This window comes from Gigantopelta aegis, chromosome 8 (genome assembly GCF_016097555.1).
Source record: "Gigantopelta aegis isolate Gae_Host chromosome 8, Gae_host_genome, whole genome shotgun sequence".
NCBI lineage: Eukaryota > Metazoa > Mollusca > Gastropoda > Neomphalida > Peltospiridae > Gigantopelta > Gigantopelta aegis.
This window is the reverse complement of record NC_054706.1, coordinates 61342470-61363068: the sequence shown is the minus strand read 5'-3', so window position 1 is coordinate 61363068 and position 20599 is coordinate 61342470. Positions and strand designations below refer to the sequence as shown.

General features: G+C 39.1%; 1 protein-coding gene across 1 annotated transcript in view; it reads right to left on the bottom strand.

Annotated features, from left to right (window-relative positions):
- Positions 1 to 223: 223 nt before the first annotated feature.
- The window catches only part of LOC121378640 (advillin-like), a 56041-nt gene continuing 35665 nt past the window's right edge, over positions 224 to 20599 (bottom strand). Inside the window, exons 15-27 of the mRNA XM_041506906.1 lie at positions 19686 to 19775; positions 18659 to 18730; positions 17729 to 17815; positions 17052 to 17135; positions 16110 to 16171; positions 15393 to 15486; positions 14605 to 14697; positions 11784 to 11828; positions 11284 to 11349; positions 10212 to 10337; positions 8265 to 8336; positions 4465 to 4551; positions 224 to 2972 (exon numbers count right to left, since the gene is read on the bottom strand). Of these exons, the coding sequence (XP_041362840.1) occupies positions 2859 to 2972; positions 4465 to 4551; positions 8265 to 8336; positions 10212 to 10337; positions 11284 to 11349; positions 11784 to 11828; positions 14605 to 14697; positions 15393 to 15486; positions 16110 to 16171; positions 17052 to 17135; positions 17729 to 17815; positions 18659 to 18730; positions 19686 to 19775 (1092 nt within the window). The 3' untranslated portion in view covers positions 224 to 2858. The remainder of the gene's footprint in view (positions 2973 to 4464; positions 4552 to 8264; positions 8337 to 10211; positions 10338 to 11283; positions 11350 to 11783; positions 11829 to 14604; positions 14698 to 15392; positions 15487 to 16109; positions 16172 to 17051; positions 17136 to 17728; positions 17816 to 18658; positions 18731 to 19685; positions 19776 to 20599) is intronic.

Below are 20599 nucleotides of genomic sequence, written 5' to 3'. Positions count from 1 at the left end.
AGTGCGACCCTAACGTTTTTACACACACACACACACCCTCGAAAAAAAAAACCCTAACAAAAAACAAAACAAAACAAATTGCCTATCGAAAGAGTCTTCTTCTTCTTCTTCTAATGCGTTCAGTTTCTTTATGCTCCTTGAATTCAAATCGTGAGTTTTACCGCCTCCATGAACTCCACAGTCAACAACAATAAAACAACATTAGTACAAACAGTGTGCGCCGTAAGTTAACTAACATTTTAATTGAATTAGTAATTAAGTTGGATATACAAGTTCATATGAAGTGAATATTATGTAGCCATACACAAAAACACAGAAGATAAAACACAATCTCATTGGTACTGGTATAATGTATAACGTGTATTTGCACTCGTCCTGAAAAAGGTGAAAGTGAAGTGAATTGAGTGAGGATGTGTATGAGCGAGATAGAGAGAGAGAGAGAGAGAGAGAGAGAGAGAGAGAGAGAGAGAGAGAGAGAGAGAGAGAGAGAGAGAGAGAGAGAGAGAGAGAGAGAGAGATAGATAGAGAGAATGAGAGAAAGAAAGAGAGAGGGAATGAGAGATAAAAACTACTTGATTTGATCATTACACACATTAGTAAGCCGTTTAATTCCAAACCACGGAGTCACATTAGTGCAAAATGAAAAATAGAAGAACGTTTCTACGTAACAGAAGTTAATAGCATGAATACGCTTCCGTACAAATTAAACTCTTATACGTGTTCATTTTCTACTCGTGGTTACATCATGCCATTATAATCAAATAGAAGATATATTAGCAAATTAGACTGGTAAGATTTTCGGCACCTCTGAACACGAGCTGTAAACAAACGGACCAGGGTCCCGTTTTACAAAGCAATTTTAGCGCTAAGACCACCTTAAATACATAGCTATTGTATGTACTTACGGTAATCTTAGCGTTAAGATCGCTTCGTAAAACGGGGCCCTGAATCTTACGTGGACAGGAGCCTTTGTTCTCTCAACCCAGGGCATGTTATTAACAATAACTTAAAATCTGTCAATGATGCATATGCAACAAACAGACAGACAGACAGACAGACAGAGAGACTGATAGCCACTCACACACAAAAACGACAGACAATTAGATTTTGCAGTGAGATTATGTACTGTTACAGCTGCAGTTTACAAAGATGGAAATGGTTAAAAGTTTGGACAAACGCAATGTCTTTTTGATTTATAAAAATCTTCGTTGGGATGAGCTGACATACGTGTAGTTTCTTTTACCATCACAATAATATATTGAGAAAGTGAACAACACAAATAAAAACAGCTTACTAATCATTCATACAGAGAGAGAGAGAGAGAGAGAGAGAGAGAGAGAGAGAGAGAGAGAGAGAGAGAGAGAGAGAGAGAGAGGAGAGGGGGGGGGGGGGGGGGGGAGGGGGAGGGGGAGAGAGACTGATACTAGTATTTTATTTCTCACTTTATGCACACAATAGTAAAATGTAATTTAAAATACAATATAAAAGTATATAAGGCATTCCTTACAGGTATTATGAGAGACTATTAGTAATTACAATATACAAAATGAACGTACGCAATATATACATAACACATAAAGGATAAATAAAAACATTAAAACATACAAACTCTTGAAGCAATGGAACAAAATGACCAAAAAGCTGCATAATTTGATATGGAAGCGAGTTAAAAAGAGCTTATATATTTTAATAAATTATGTCCCTTATATCCTTCCGTATTATGTAAGAATTATTTTTATATTTTTATCAAATCATGTCCCTTATAGGCTTCCGTATTATGTAATAATTATTTTTATATTTTGTTATCAAGCATACTGTAGTCTATTTGACATGTAGCTTTAGTAGATGATTATAGCTTTTAAATATGATCATCTCGTTGTTGATTCTGGCAAGGATGAGTCCACGTTATTATGTCTCAATATAGGGACAGAGTTACAAGAAAGGATGAGTCCACATGCTATTATGTCTCAATATAGAGACAGAGTTACAAGAAACTTGGCAACCGACCTCGGTGGTGTCGTGGTTAAGCCATCTGACATAAGGCTGGTAGGTACTGGGTTCGCAGCCCAGATAGGCGCTCCCACCCAAAGTGAGTTTTAACGACTCAATGCGTAGGTGTAAGACCATTACACTTTCTTCTATTTCACAAACCACTATAACAACTAACCCTCTGTCCTGGACAGACAGCCCAGATAGCTGAGGTGTGTGTGCCCAGGACAGCGCGCTTGAACCTTAATTGGACATAAGCATGAAAACACTTAGCTATTGGTTCTGGAGTTTTACCGGTTTACGTGCCCTTTGGTTTCAGGTTTCTAATATAATCTTTCATGGTGCCCAAAGCCACAATTATTTATATACTTATTTTATTTCCAACAACTCTGGTCTAAATTCGAATGCATAAATTTCTTTGTTCGCCACTTTGGTAGTTATTAAACATGATATCAGGCGCTTTTCAGGGGTGGGTGGATTGGGAGTCGACCGCCTGTTCCAAGGACATTTTCTTTTTTTAATGTATTTTTCTAGGGAACATGACCCAACCCTTTGAAAAGCCTTCGCTCGTCACAGTCTACTCCCTGCCCCCCTTGCCCCCCCCCCCCCCGTAAAATTCCATGCACACGCGCCTGGTTATATTTTTTCATACGTCAATGTAAAACGCTGATGATGCTACAAATACGTAATAGGCTCCAGACTGGCAGTGTTCAACGGTGTTTCGCATTAATGGCAGTTTATTACAAGTGGCCAGACGTCAAGTGATTTCAATCAGAACGTGGTCAATACATTCAATCTGGGTTTTTTCCAATGTGAGTTATATATTTTTGGAAAATAATCATAATCCGTTCCATCAAAGAATCCAGTTTTTAAAACAATCCGGTTTTCTTCCGCATCTGTATCTGCTTCCATTTCGGTTTTTTGTAAAACTCTGATTTTGTCATGTTGAATACTTTCTCAAACTCTTCATCGCTCAGGTACTTCTGCAAAAAAAAACGATGTTTATAACAATTATTACCAATATTCAACCTGGCATTTCAGTTATTTGTGTTTTTATCTACTTGTTTAAGAACTATGGTTTGGATATCACAGCTATCTGGGCTGTTTGTTCAATGCAGGGTTGAAAGTTGTTAGTAGCTAATGTGAGGGAAACAGACAGAGAAAAACAGAGACAGTCAGTCAGACAGACACATCATTTGTACGCCTTGTAAATCCATTCTTCAAAAACGTATGAGAGAGAGAGAGAGAGAGAGAGAGAGAGAGAGAGAGAGAGAGAGAGAGAGAGAGAGAGAGAGACAGAGACAGAGACAAAACAAACAACAAAACAAAGCAAAAATAAACAATATACGCCAGGTCACTGCGTTCCGTACTTAACCAAATTCACTTTCATTTACCTCTATGCAAGATTAACCTGACAGGTGTGAAAAACACGTGGCGACTTTGTACAAACAAGGAACCGGATCTGACGATCGACTCATTTTGTTTTGACTATACGTCAGTCGGAGGATGGCGCACACCGGCAACGGAGGCCGTATGACACTCTCAAGGAGCAAAATAAAACCGTTCTTGGCAGCGATTTGAAACGGCTTGTATCATACACTATACATACAGATCGTATCTATCGCCTACCAGAGGGATGAGTTATGGCGTGTAGCTTTACACGTGAAATGAGATGGTATGTGTAAGATGCGACCGATAGTACACCCTTGTTATTGATCGTTAGCTGTGTTTATCATCTTTTTGTTTTCTTCTTTTTTCTTTTTGTTCTTCCACGAAGAGGAAACAATGAAAACAACCCAGCTTCACACGATAGTCTGGATCTAGTCTTGGTAAGCGTTAACGAGCGTCCTCGACAAAATCTATTATACTGAACGCAGTATGTAGGATTGAGTTAAGGCGACGCCACACGATAGAAGTCCCTCGTACGTGAATATTGTGTGGTGGCACTTTTAGAGGAGAGAATGGGTGTAAGTGAATCGTTAAGACGTCTCAAAACGTTTACTATTTATAATGAAGTCCTGGACAGATTTGAATATGCAGGTATTTTCTTGGTTACCAAGGTTCGGATCACCAAATAATAACATGTTACAACTGAGATAAACATAATTAGACAAGTTGATATTACGAACCACGTGGTAAATAGGACAATAGCGCAAAAAGTATTCATAGTCTTCAATAGGATGCCCACAAACACAAGACGGGTTGTCATTTACATGTCGTGCAAACTTAGACCATTTTGATTGCCGATACCCAGACGGACTCGACTATGTAATAGCTGTTGTCTTCTGTCACTTTCATGAAAATAAGATGGTACAGTGGGGTCTGCTTTTTTAATTTGAACTTTTAGACTATAAAATGATGAACAATTCCTAATGTCAGATGATGTATTCTTCCATAGCTTAACACCGGAAAGAAAGAAAGAATTTGAAAAGAGTTTTATTCGGCAAAAATAAGGAACCAGTTACGTTTGTATACCTCCTTGCAAGTTGCGTCGACGCCCTTTGGTGGTAGCTTCTGGCGCAGTTCTTCATAGCTGTAGGTTTTGTTGTAATACGAAAGTTCCTGTAAATGTTACAAGTAGAAGAGACAATAAATATAACATAACCAAAATTTGACACGTGCAGACTCAGTCCCAAATGACGTCACACGCATGCAATTTGTATGGCGTTTCCATGACGTTACTTTCTGAGACTGTTAGTCTTGAGTCTAGACTCTTAAAAGGTTTATAAGCACCGGGGCCGAGTTTCACAAAACGTCATAAGCCTAGTTTTGCACGTAAACGTAAATCTACGACTAAACCACAATTCATATTACTATTATAGTACAACAAATATAGTTAGAAACACACATATTTCATCTTCTTCTGTCCTTAAAATGCTCCATTTTCCTTAATGATGTAATTTTCTTCGTGAAATACATGCCAAACACTTGTAAATGTACGTCCAGTATTACTGTTAGTCGCAGACGTAAACTTACGATGTTTTGTGAAATTGAGCCCAGGCCAGGGGCCCTATTTTCGAAGCTATCTTAGCCTACGAAATCGTGAAATCATCGCAAGTTATGACGTCACTATGGCGTGCGCTGTAGTGACGTCACAACCTACGACGGTTTTACGATTTCGTAGCACTAAGATGGCTTCGAAAATAGGGCCCCAGGGCCCGTGCTTGTAAAACTTTTTTAGAGTCCAGACTCAATCTCAAATGACGTCACACGCATGCAATATGTATGGTGTTGCCATGACGTTACTTTCTCGGAGTCTGTTAAGAGTCTCGAGTCAAGACACTAATAGTTTTGTAAGCACCAGACAAGGTCGTACCTATAAAAAAGACAGAAACACAATCAGGGGTTAAAACAGACATCACAATTTAAGGGGAGCTAGCGCTCACGCTCCACATCACTTCCCTGAGACTAATTCAAGGACACTAATTTTTAACACCCTTTAGCATGTGGGGGCGGGTCGTAGCTCAGTGGTGCAGCGCTCGCTTGATGCGCGGTCGATCTTGGATCCACCCCCGTCGGTGGGCCCATTGGGCTATTTCTCGTTCCAACCAGTGCACCACGACTGGTATATCAAAGGCCGTGATATGTGCTATCCTGTCTGTGGGATGGTGCATATAAAAGACCCCTTTCTGCTAATCGAAAAGAGTAGCCCATGAAGTGGCGACAGCGGGTTTCCCTTCTCAATATCTGTATGGTCCTTAACCATATGTCTGACGTCATATAACCGTAAATAAAATGTGTTGAATGCGTCGTTAAATAAAACATTTCCTTCCTTGATGTGAATTTATATGGTATCAATAAGGAAATAGCTTAAATGGTTCACGATAATCTAATTAGAGCAATTAATCACTCCTATAATATCCTATAATAACAGATAATATTCTACAGCAGGACACAAACTAAATTTGTTAAAAGTTAAAATTTGTTTTGTTTAACGGCTGTTGAATATGATACAGTTGGTAATTTCGACACACAGTTTTCAGAGGAAACCCGCAACATACTTTCATATCTTTTATATGGACTTTCTCACAGACAGGACAGCACATGTCATACCACACGCCTTTGATAAAAATCATCCTTCGAGTCCCAAGTATCCGAGGCGAGTGATCTACCAACAGAGCTATACAAGTCAAATAGACAGTTAAAACAGGTATGATAATTTAAAAGGCTTTAACATACAAACAAACAGACAGACAGACAGACAGACAGACCTACAGATAGTTTATTAAAGCCTCAACTCATTATAACAAAATAAAATGCAGCATATACATACAAGAACTAAGAAGACACCACTGGCTATTGGAAGTCAAACATATGGTAATTTTGACAGTCATAGAGTTGAAACCCGCTACATTTTTCCATTAGTTGCAAGGGATCTTTTATATGCACATCCCACAGAGAGGATAGCACATACCACGGCTTTTGATGTAATTATTCTTCTTCGTCGTCGTACGCTCAGACAGGGACCCACCTCAGTGGCTCGAACAAAAGCTGCTGTATACCGTAGGTTCTCCAAGGGGCCAAAGAGTTTCTCCTTCAGGGGTTCATCTGAAGGCCAGACTGCTTTTCTCTGGTTCTGATCCCGTTCCATCCGTCTTCTGGCGCCACGAAACGGAGCACGGGATCACCAGCAGCTTGTGTTGGACCCTTTCGAGGCATAGGGCCCGGTACTCTTCCACCCTGGCGGGTCTCCAACGGTTGAGCACCATCTTTCAAGTTTCTGTTGTCATCTGTCATACGAGCGAAAATGCGTCGAGCTGCGGTAAGGCGCCTCCCTACAAGTAGTTTGGCCCAGCTCATCAGTCTTCGGCAGTAGTCCATATTAGTCTAGCCTATACCAGTCGTGGTGTACTGGCTAGATCGAGAAATAGCCCAATAGTCCCAGCGATGGGGATCGATCCTAGATTGAGCGCTTTATTACTGTGATAATAAGCCACTGTATACTGAGTTGTGAGAGTTATAATTATAACAAAACAGAAATATTCTTAGTAGGGTTAAACTTTAAAAAACACAAAAACTATTTACAACCCACTGATTATATATGGAAGTCAACAGGGACAAAACGAAAACAACAAGACATAAACAACTAAACAAGACATAAGGATACAACATGAAATACAAAAGAAATGGTCCGTCAAAGTAAAACTGTTAAGCTCGTCTGTCTTTGAAAGCGTTTTATCTGACGCAGCCCAAACAGAATTCTGTAGAGAAGACATACACCTGTCATCATGTACAGAACTGCCGTGGCAGGTAGCAGCTTCCATCACTCAACAGGTAACTCTTGTGACGTTCTCGCCTGTGGTACTTACGTAAGTGAAGAAAATCACACCCAAGAAAAATAACAGAAACTCGTAGGCACTATATCAGTAGAAGAGTGTAGAAGGTGTCCTTAGTGCAGAGCGTATAGCGTGTATATGATATTACACATCCATCACCAAAAGCTTTTAAAAGTGGAGATAGATTCAGAGATAAGGTGCGTGTGGAGAGAGAGAGAGAGAGAGAGAGAGAGAGAGAGAGAGAGAGAGAGAGAGAGAGAGAGAGAGAGAGAGAGAGAGATATGCAGAGACAGAGATAGACGGGATAGAGACAGTGACACAGAGAGAGAGAGAGAGAGAGAGAGAGAGAGAGAGAGAGAGAGAGAGAGAGAGAGACAGACAGACAGAGAAAGACAGAAGGAATGTATGTGTGTGTGAGTGTATGTGTGTAGGGGATGGGTGGCATATAGGCACTTTATATCATTTGGAAATGCCACCCCGCGAACTCGCCTTTTTTACTACTCGCGTTTTTATTTTGGTCAAATGAGCTCTCAGAATGAGCTCTCAGAATGAGAGCATTTGCCCCAGTCACACTGGTTACACCAATTACTGTTCCAGCCCAACCATAATAAAATAAATTTTTATTTAACAGTACCAGGTGGGTAGCTGTCATTGATTCACATATTACATCACTAAGATTTTAACAGCCAGGTCCGGACCTCACTAAACTCTCTCAACTTTGCCATGTCGAAGTGTAATGCAAAAATACTTTGTGAATTAGGTCACATGAACACTAGATTCTACCACTGAAACACTAGATGCACCTACCTCTTAAACACTAGATGCACCTACCTCTTGAACACTAGATGCACCTACCTCTTGAACACTAGATGCACCTACCTCTTTAACACTAGATGCACCTACCTCTTGAACACTAGATGCACCTACCTCTTAAACACTAGATGCACCTACCTCTTGAACACTAGATGCATCTACCTCTTAAACACTAGATGCACCTACCTCTTGAACACTTGTAACACCAACATTCTCATCGGCGTGTTCCTTCTTGATCTCCTCATATGACTTGCCATGCTGCAAAAAAGATCAACAGCAACACTCATTTTACTATATTTCCAATATTATTCACCAGTAATAGGTAATAAGATCATAAATACTTATTAACTAGAGTGGATGCAATTTCCCCAGACCTACGGACACGTGTACAGGAAGAAACCGGCAAGCGTGTTATATCATAAATTTTAACGTTCTATATACAGTTTAATAGTTATTACAGGCCATGAGAATTAGGTCAAACCTGCACAAAATTGGAAACAAGCGTGAAAGCTACAAAGTCGTAAAAAGACATACTGACTGCTGTAGAAGCGACTACTTCAATTTTTTAAATTTCTGTTTCAGAAATCATGTAATTTATAATTTCAAACCTATGTTTAGACACTTTCTGTGCATTTCTACTATGTCTGGTTGCAAAGATAACAATATTGGTGGCCATTTTGGACGCCATCTTGAATTTCCGTGTTAATTCTTTGCGGATTTGTAGGGACTTTTAGTATATGTTTTATCGTACTCTAGGGCAAAGTTTCAGAAATGTTTAGCTTTTTACCACTTGATTCCAGGTTTGGGCTACTTTAAGCTATTACTTCTGGACTATTACTCATGGACTATTACAAACAAGTAAAATGTCATTTACAAGTTGTACATGAATGTGTAGTTTAGCGGGTGCGTGTTTACACGGAAAGTATATATGAAAGTATTATGTTTATGTAACAAATCTAGAATATCTTTAAAAATCTCATGAATGCGAACTGTGAGAAAAAGGAACTTCTTTTTGTAATAGAATTAGACTTTTTAAACACGTGGTGCAAGCAGAAATAGTTAAAGTTTGTTTTATTTAACGACACCACTAGAGTACATTGATTCATTTATTGGATGTGAAACATTTGGCAATTGTGACACGTAGTCTTCAGAGGAAACCCTTTATATCTTTTTTTTCATTAGCAGCAAGTGATCTTTTATAGGCACTTTCCCCACAAACACTGCCTTTGATTTAACAGTCACAGAGCACCGGTTGGAATAATAAAAAACAATCAGAGAATGGGTCCACTGAGGGGGTTCGATCCTTCGACCCAAGCATCTAAGTTGAGTATACTCTACCAACTGAGAAGCTCAGATCGATCCCGACACCGGCCTCGGTGGCGTCGTGGTTAAGCCATCGGACTACAGGCTGGTAGGTACAGGGTTCGCAGCCCGGTACCGGCTCTAACCCAGAGCGAGTTCTTAAAGGTTTAATGGGTAGGTAGGTGTAAGGCCATTACAGCCTCTTCTGTCTCACTAAGCACTAACCAACTAACAACTAACCCAGTGTCCTGGACAGACATCCCAGATAGCTGAGGTGTGTGCTCAGGACAGCGTGCATGAACCTTAATTGGATATAAGCACGAAAATAAGTTGAAAATGAAAATTAAAGGATCCCGCCACTTGATACAGGGATGGAATAGACGGTGAATGTACCACAACTTTTCGTTTGGCTGGCTATCGTATGCTCTGGTGCTTTAGTATTTTTAATCTACATATAAGCCTTTATATATATATATATATATATATATATATATATGCATATTTTATGTATTAGGGGTGGGAAGTAACCCAGTGGTAACGCGCTCGCCTGATACGCGGACTAACTAGGATCGACTGCCATCAGTGGGCCCATGAGGCTATTTCTTGTTCCAGCCAGTGCACCACAACTGGTATATCAAAGGCATTGGTACGTGCTATCCTGTCTGTGGGATGGTGAATATAAAATATACCTTGCTATTGATGGAAACATGTAGCGTGTGTTTTTTTCTCTCAGAATTACCAAATAGCCGATGATTAATAAATCAATGTGCTCTTGTGATGTCGTTAAACAAAACAAACTTTGACTTTAACCGTATGCATATTTATACTTACACTCCACCTCTCAGGATCCCATGCATGGAAGTGTCCGGTAAAGTTTGGGGGTTCGAATCCTTGTTTCACTTGCATTATTAACGTTGTGTCGACTGAACGTCCTGCGGGGTCCGTCTTCAGGTATTCCTACAACACCGACGTCAACAACAGTAACAACAACAACAACAACAATAACAGTCAATTAAATAGGCATGCGTGGAATAACCTGAAAATAGTAACTTATGTGGTGACATTCACGATTTTTTCTACAGCCTCATGGCTATGAGAAGTAATTAACATACGTTTTGCACCTAACAACTATTGCTGACTATATATCGGCTTTAACATCAAATCAATGGGTGTGGGTGGGGGAGGGGACTGGCACCTAGACTGTCTATACTGTTACAGGCCCTTGTGTTGGGAGTGCTTAAAGGGACAGTCCTGAGTTTGTTGCCATTGTTAAGATGTTGCGGACTACCAGAGACGTTTCAAGGACAACGAATCTGAATTAAATACATTTTCCTGTATAAATTATCAGTGTCTGTATATTTAAATGTGTCCCAGTATTGTACTAGCTGAAACTTCATTTCGTTTCCCAATATATATATATTTTTAGTACGTACAAAATTGTTGGGTTGGGAGACCAAATCCAGTTTGAGCTACATATAAATAATAGGACAACAAGAAACACTGAATATACAGACACCTTTATTCTAAAGAAGAAACAATATTTAGTATGTAATTTTAGTCGTTAAAATATTTCAATAGTCGGAACATCTTACAATGGCAACAAACTCATGACTATCCCTTTAAGTAAACTGTTCTTTTTTTCAATGTATTTTCTGGCGGGAGCATCACTCGAATCCTCTCCCCCTAAAAATCTCGGACGCCACAGTCCAGACCCTTCCTGCCTATTATGAGTCGTGTTATATAAATTAAATATAAAATGTAGTGACTATGCTAATACATCAAATCAAATCATGCAGGTAATAATGTTAACATGTAGCTAACGCTGCTAAAAGTATAAGAAAAAACCCACAGACATCTCCCCAACACGTTACCAACATTTTTATAGTTTAAAAAAAATACATACCATTGCAGTCGTTAAACTTTCTTTCTTTTCTATTTCATTTGCACCCTTTCCTACCCATACAAATATCTGAAGAAAAAAAAGATTATAATATTCATGTAATTAATATTCTTCATATTCATAAAAAAGCTATATACATGTATTTCAAATAAGGCTAAATCTGTTTCATTTATTATACATTTTGGTTATTTAAAATGCATAGACAATAATACATTTATTGCAGCGAAACAATAACACATGACTCTCAGGTTACATATCCATATGACATACCTGTGGTTTGGTAGCATTAAAAACAAATGGAAAAATAAAATAATACAAATATTCCATCACAGAAAAGCAATAGTTTACGTAATAAATTTATTAAAACATTAAGGCGTGGTCAGTCAGAATTTACAAAATGAAATCACATTTACGATTTGTATTAAGCAGTTCCGGAATTCGTTTGATAAATTCCTGATGGTTCATATACTCCTGTAGTTCTCTAATATATTGGTTATTATTACCTCATCGAAAGTGTCTAACAGCATGACGTCATCTTCAACAAGATCCTGAAAGAACAATGTATACCTCAATTACTAACAACTAAAAAATGTAAAAAAGAAAAAAAAAGGATAAAAGGTCGACCCCCCCCAAAAAGGAAACCTGGGAACCCCCCAAAAAACAACAACAACAACAAAAAAACAAACCCCACAACAACAACAACAACACAACAATAACAGTAACCAAAAAACAAACCACAAATAACGAAACAACTTGGGTTGGGCCAACGTATTTGCGAATATGTGTCATAGGGCTTAACGTGCACATTCAGAGCAAGCTGTTTTAGTGCACGGCTGTCATAGGCGTTTCCATGAATATTCGCATCTACATGCTCCCTCATGCACATATTATGTACATATAAAACATATACATTGTATATGTACATCCATACGCCCTTCATTTCATTCACATTTATTTTTGTGCTTACTGAGATTCAAGCACGCTGTCCTGGGCACACCTTAGCTATTTGATTTGTCTGTCCAGGACAGAGGGTTAGTGGGTTAGCTGTTGCCGGCCTCGATGGCGTCGTGGTTAAGCCATCGAACATAAGGCTGGTAGGTATTGGGTTCGCAGCCCGGTACCGGCTCCCACCCAGGGCGAGTTTTAACGAATCAATGAGTAGGTGCAAGACCGCTACACCATCTTCTCTCTTGCTAACCACTAACCCGCTGTCCTGGACAGACAGCCCAGATGACTGAGGTGTGTGCCCAGGACAGCGTGCTTGAACCTTAATTGGATATAAGCACGAAAATAAGTTGAAATAAATGAAATGTTAGCTGTTAGTGAGAGAGAAATCTGTATAATGGCCGTACACCTTCTCAATGAATTGTTAAAATCGCTCTGGGTAGGGGCCGGTAGCGAATACAAAAAAGAAAAAAAAAGAAAAGAAAAACGTTTTGTTTAACGACACCACCAGAGCACATTGATTTATTAATCATCGACTATTGGATGTCAAACATATGGCCATTTTGACAGTCATAGAGCAAACCCGCTACATTATTTCCATTAGTAGCAAGGGATCTTTTATATGCACCATCCCACAGACAGGATAGCACATACCACGGCCTTTGATATATCAGTCGTGGTGCACTGGCTATGACGAGAAATAACCCAATGGGCCCACCGACGGGGATCGATTCCAGACCGACCGCGCATCAATCGAACGCTTTACCCTGGGCTACGTCCCGCCCCCTTGAACCCAATACCTTACAGCCTTACGACCGATGACTCAACCACTACACCACCTAGGCCGGTTGTCAGATAAAAATGCAGCATCAGTCTTTAAGAAAACAAGTAACCTCTCTCTAGGTAATAAACATGGCGACCACACGTTAATGAGTTAATGGCGCTAAAGTGCACGAGAGCCACGGAGGCACGTAACCAGGTGTCAGATGTTTGATTATTTTAGCACGCTTCACGTGCAAGGCGGGTCGCTGCCCAGGGGGCGCCACACGACTTTAACCTGACTGGCACTAGACCGTGAAATGTGCGCCCATTTGTACAAACAAACGGATTAACCCGTATGCATAATATTAGCTAGCTTTAATTCACTTATAGAGTACATTACCTATTACATATATTTCACGCACTAGCGTTACCTCTTGCGCCGTATATACACTGGCGGTTACCATGGGCGTATGGGGACTCTTTGATTTAGGGGTGCTGGAGGGGTTGATTTTCCCGAAATTTTCCCCAGATAAAAACTGCCCGAATTTTCCCCACTGTTTTCCCACTGTTTTGCCCGAATTTGGGGGGGGGTCAGTCTAGGATCGATCCCCGTCGGTGGCCCATTGAGTTATTTTTCGTTCCAGCCAGGGGCGGGACGTAGCCCAGTGGTAAAGTGCTCGCTTGATGCGCGGTCGGTCTAGGATCGATCCCCGTCGGTGGCCCATTGAGGTATTTCTCGTTCCAGCCAGTGCTCCACGACTGGTATATCAAAGGTCGTGGTATGCACTATCCTGTCTGTGGGATGGTGCATATAAAAGATCCCTTGCTGCTGACGGAGGAGCCAAGGCCGGCTCTTGTGCCCACGACAGGCGTGCGCTACAACAGCTTGTTCTGAATGTGCACGTAAAACCCTATGACATGACATGACATTAGAAACAAATGTAGCAGGTTTCCTCTGATGACTACGAGTCAGAATGACCAAATGTTTGACATCCAATAGCCGATGATTAATTAATCAATGTGCTCTAGTTGTGTCGTTAAACAAAACAAACTTTAACTTTAACTTGTATTCTAAAACACAATTTTGGGAATTATGGTTGTGTGGCTATAAATCACACTACGGTAACGTATCTTTAACAAAATTTACAAATGTATAGTACTATGATATTAGCTCAATCATACATATAACAGTTATTTCTTGGCAGGTGGGGGGGGGGGGGAGGGCAACAACTGAGTAGTTTAAAACTCCTTAAACGGTTAAGAAGAGAATTTTCTTTAAGTTTTTCGTGCTTATATCCAATTAAGGTTCAAGCACGCTGTATTGGGCACACACCTGAGCTATCTGGGCTGTCTGTCCAGGACAGTGGGTTAGTTGTTAATTGTTAGTGGTTAGTGAGAGAGAAGAGGGTGTAGTGGCCATACACCTACTCACCGAGTCGTTAAAACTCGCTCTGGGTGAGAGCCGGTACCGGGTTGCGAACCCTGTACCTAACAGCCTTATGTCCGATGGCTCAACCACGACGCCACCGAGGGGGTAATATCAAAGACTGAAAATCAATATTTTATATGTAAACCGAACGTTTTATTATAAACAAATTCATAAATGTAAATACAAACCTCTTGACTAAAATCAACAATTTCTTCCACCAAGAATCTACCGGAAGCATTCGAACACTGGAACAGGCGCGATGGCATGTCATTTTCTTCAACCTACAAATCAGTCAGTTATATGTAATAGATCACACCACTGAACTGAAACACGTATCCTAAGTTTAGTAATTTCTCCTATTAGACACAATTTATTATTAAAATAAGATAAATAAAATTAAAGTTATCACATTTAAAATGTCTTAATTTGGACATATTTTAATTACTTTTAATTTTATAGATAATTATATTTAAAACAAAACAACAACAACAAAATCGCGTGCTAAACAATTTCAACTTCATAAATTCCAAATTCATAATGATGTGTTTTCCATGCCATTACTAAGTTCATAGACATCTATTTTACCGAAACTGATGATTACAACTTAAAAAACTTCAGTTAAAAGTTAAAGTTTGTAAAGTTTAACGATAACTACAGAAATTTCAGTTATGATCACAAGAGAAAGGATTTCATAATTAAATTAATTAGTGTAATTATTGCATTTGTTTTAGTAATTTAATTATAAATATATTTAAGTAACTTCGACATAGCCACTTGTGGGTTATAGAATTAATAATAAAACACGTTAATTTGTAAAGGTTAAAGCACACAAGTTCTTAATGCATGCTCTGATCTCTCCAAAGACTTGTGTCCATGTTCTATTTACTGGTAACATTTATGCAACCCGCTGTCCATTTAGATGCCATATAGAATATATAGATACACATAGCCGGGTAGTTATAGTGAACAAGATCACCTCAAGTCTCTTTCCTGTGGCATATGGTTCTTGGCCACCCAACACCGCCCAGAACTGCGTTGGTTCCGTCCCTTCATATATCTCAGTTGCCGGCCTGATACAAAAAGAAAAAAACCCACATTAACTGAGGAAAGGAAATGTTTTATTTAACGATGCACTCAACACATTTTATTTACGGTTATATGGCGTCGGACAGAGAGAGAGAGAGAGAGAGAGAGAGAGAGAGAGAGAGAGAGAGAGAGAGAGAGAGAGAGAGAGAGAGAGAGAGAGAGAGAGAGAAGAGAGAAAGAGAGAGAGACACACAGAGAAATAGAGAGAGAAAGAAAGAGAGATAAAGGGAGAGAGACAGAAAACAAAGAGAGAAACAGATAAATAGAGAGAGAGAGAAAGAAAGAGAAATAGAGAGAGAGAGAGAGAGAGAAAGAGAGAGAGAGAGAGAGAGAGAGAGAGAGACAGAGAGAAAAACAGAGAGAGAGAGAGAGAGAGAGAGAGAGAGAGAGAGAGAGAGAAGGAAATCGCCACATAATATGCTACTCCTATAAATAATATACATTATGTGTTATGTAATATGTATTTTGCACTTTACCACAATACAGTCATTATGATGGGGTTAAAACCCATTACAACCCATTACACCTCAGGCCTACCCCACTGAACTACAAGCTACTAAAGGTGGTCCAAAGGATATTTGAACAGATCACTGGAATCTGAACTCACTTGTCTGGGCAGAGAATCTCTTGTAGGTTTCGTGCAACTCGCTTTTCTTCATCACTTGCTCCCTACACGTAACGAATCAAAAGGTGATGAAACTAAATCAGTTATAGAAAATGTTTTTCCCATTATAAACTAATCTTCTTGGAATAGATATCTAGGAGGGGTAGCTTTTAATATGCCGAGATATTTTCGGTTAATATGTTCTCAGAAACACTTCTCGTTTTATTTTGACGTTTTCAAACCAAACATATTATTAACCTAACTGAATAATTTCAATACATTTAAATATGTTTTGAGGTTTTGGGGAAGATTAAATGGTGTATATGATGCATAAATCAACCCCCCCCAACCCCCAACACAAAAAAACAAACAAACCAAACAAAAACAAACACAAACACAAAAAAACAAAAAACAAAACCAAACAAATGGGGAACTATTCTGGTGAATATAATCAGGTGAACAGTGCCATAGTTTCAGATATACTCAACAAAATAAATTAAGAGCCAATAAACCTTTTTGAAGTTTTTGCCAGTATTTTATTATGTTAACATGTTTTCATTACAGATGATTTCTGAAGGTTGTTGGAATACATTTTGACCAATGATGCACACAAAATATTTACACACATTTGTTTTGTGAGCACTGTTAAAACTTTACCTACAAGCGCTTTTTAAAAAAAATGTCTACCAGACGGTAATTAATTTTGTTGAATATATAATGAGTAAACTGTATGCTTAACACTGATTTTGGTGGATGGTGATGACTAATGAGGTATACGTTGTTATTAATGATGATGATGGTGTGGACGATGGTGCTTATGGTGTTGTTGATGGTTAATGAAGACGATGATGATGACGATGACAATGATGATGATGATGATGACGACGATGACGATGAAGATGATTATGATGCTCTGATGATGATGACAACAGTGATTTTCGCTACCTTGCCGATCCAGAAAAAAACACCTTCGCTACTGTCCACAACAAACACGTCATTTGAATTAAGGGAGGCCGCCCTAGCAGGTACCTGTAAGCCAAAATAAATAAATATATATATACACATATGAATTGTTTAACATATCTACTAAGAGAACCTAACGTATGTACATTTTTGAAATATGCCCTTTATGTGTAGTTAGGAATATATGTATTTGTATGTAAAGTACACACTGCCGTACGTATAGCTACGTGCATAGCCCTAACTAAGACATATAATACTTTAATGTATGATACTGATATTATTGTAAAAACAACCTCGGCCTCGGTGATGTGGTTAAGCCATCGGACATAAGGCTGGTAGGTACAGGGTTCGCAGCCCGGTACCGGCTCCCACCCAGAGCGAGTTTTAACGACTCAGTGGGTAGGTGAAAGGTCACTACACCATCTTCTCTCTCACTAATCACTGACCACTAACTCACTGTCCTGGACAGACAGCCCAGATAGCTGATGTGTGTGCCCAGGACAGCGTGCTTGAACCTTAATTGAATATAAACATGAAAATAAGTTGAAATGAAATTATTGTAAAAAAAAAAGATATCTGGATCAGGGGTCATTGGTCAAACACCTTTAATATATATGGGTGTAATATGAAGCGAGAAATATGCAATAGGAAGACGTTACCTCTATAGCCCTTGTATTGACGGCATTTGTGCCACGAATGTGATACAGTTTGCTGTCTGATTCTATGATTTTGTTGTTAATACCGCCCTGAAAGAAAAAAATTAACATAACTGGTACCATCTATTCTACTGCAAATGATATGATAAAAATATACTGGTTTTTATTTAGATTGTATTGGTAATGTAAATGTTTGCATGAGAACAGAACTTAAATTATTCTTATGAAATGAGTGAACAGTTTTGGTATCTGACGAGCGTAAACGAGTCGAATACCAGCACTGTTCACGAGTTTCATAAAAATAAACAGATCCTACTACACAGTATGTTTTTACGACTTTACGCGTGCCAATATTACACTAGTTAAGACATCACTTGACATGAGTAATATCTCATACTGGTGTGTAATAATTTGTATTATCAATTCGTATTATATGTATACATGTATTGTGTTTTCGTTATGTTCTTAAATTCGTTGAAAAAATGTTTTGTTTAACGACACCACTGGAGCACACTGATTAATTAATCATCGGCTATTGAATGTCAAACTATTGGTAATTCTTACTCGTAGTCATCAGATGAAACCCGCTACATTTTCCCTAATGCAGCAAGGTATCTTTTATATGCACTTTCCCACAGTCAGGAAAGCACATACCACAGCCGTTGACCAGTTGTGATGCACTGGTTGGAATTAGAAAAACCCCATCAGCCGAATGGATCCACTTAAGTGGTTCGATCCTGCGACGCAAGCACGCCATGCGAGCACTCAATCGACTGAGCTATATTCCGCCTCTAAATTCGTTGACTGCTCTTGTTCACAAATTACACAAACATTAGACCATTACAAAACATGATTTCACAGTATATTGTATATTATTGATTATTATTATACAGTTTAGTCTAAACTAAGACCTGCGTGGATTAGAATACAAACCATCAGGATAACCATAGTTCCTTGAAACATCCGTAGAAAATGTTCTGGTTCTCTCCCCTGAGTCACACGAATCTAAACGAAAACAACATGTTAAAAAACATAATGGAGGGGAAAAACCAAGAGAAAACAAGATTTACTATGTACACTTATATATTTTTACTAACATGTATCAATCTTTTGAATACATTAAACTTTTAAACTACATAAACTTTATAAAACACTCTAATATACATATAAGTTACAACATATAATATGAAAGTATGAAAGCTTTTTTCTGAATATTAATATGAAATGTTTATGCTACCTTATGTACCATGGTCAGAGCGAAATAAACAATGAATGCACAAAGATCCAAACGGGAATGGTCATTATATCGTCTGCCCCAAATGAACATTGTTTACAAGGTGCAATGATTTCCAGACGTCCCCTACTGGCTGTACCTGGCGCAGGTAAGAAAACAGGGGTCCATTTAACAAAACATCGTAAGTTTACGCCTGCTACTAGCAGTTATACCAAGGCTACGTTCAGCCAGACCGAGCAGAAAAACGTCCGCTAGACTAGTTTATGCGCTTCTCGTTAAACCAAATGGCCACGTTGGGAACCAATCAAATAGTTCGCGAACGTTAGCGAAACGTTCCCTGGCTGAACTTAGGGCAGTCATACGTTTACACGTGTTTTGCATCTATTTCACGCATAAAAATACATCATTATGGAAGATGGAGCATTTTAAGGACAAAAGAAATATGTGTTCGTCAAATTATATTAATGTATTGTTGGTAGAAATAAGAATTGTCGTTTTAGTAGCAGATTTACGTTTACGTGCAAAACTAGGCTTTTTATCTCCTTTAGTGTCGATCACGTGAATGGTAAAACTTCGAAGAGAAATGCAATTGCAGACTGGATAAGTATATTTTGCTTTCTGAAATCGGACTAAGAACTAAGTGATAAATACCATTATATAGATTTAAAGGGGACAGATCCCCTGGTTCTCTCTGTGGATCCGCCTCTGGGTAGTACGTCTACTTACCTGTGTGGCCATTCCGTGTAAGACGTGGTCGTCCAGTCTCTGTGCGAGTATGGCGGACGCCGCTATCTCATCTGTAGTGCTCTTTGTTCCCTAGTATGTAAAAACACAGAAAGGGAGGAAGACATTTTTATATAACGACGCATTCAACACATTTTACGTGACCTACAGCACTCGCGTTTTGCGCGGTCTATTTAGGATGGAAACCCCGTGGAACGAAGAATATCTCAATGGACCCACCGACAGGGATCGATCCTAGATTGACCGCGCATCAGGGGACGTTTAAAAACATAAATTGTCAATTGCCAGGATTCGAACCTAGTGCACTGGCTCGCATTGCATTTGCATATCTCATCTGATTTGTACAATGTTATGATTACATTAAAAGTTGTAACTAGGACTATTCTGGGATAATTATTCTTGAAAACTAGTACTTATTACATTATCAGTACATGTGCTTAACATAATCGTAAATATCAAATTTCGTAAGTTTCATTTTTTTGTGTGTGATTAAGATAAAGGAAAGGAAATGTTTTATTTAATGACGTACTCAACACCTTTTATTTACAGTTATATGGCGTCGGACATATGGTTAAGGACCACACAGATATTGAGAGAGGAAACCCGCTGTTACCTCTTCATGGGCTACTCTTTTTGATTAGCAGCAAGGTATCTTTTATATGCACCATCCCACAGACAGGATAACACATACCACGGCCTTTGATATATCAGTCGTGGTGCACTGGCTGGAGCGAGAAATAGCCCAATAGGCCCACCGACGGAACGAATGAATGAATGTTTAACGACACCTCAGCACGAAAAATACATCGGCTATTGGGCCCACCGACGGGGATCGATCCCAGAACGACCGCGTATCAAGCCAACGGTTACCACTGGGATATGTCCCGCCCCTTGTG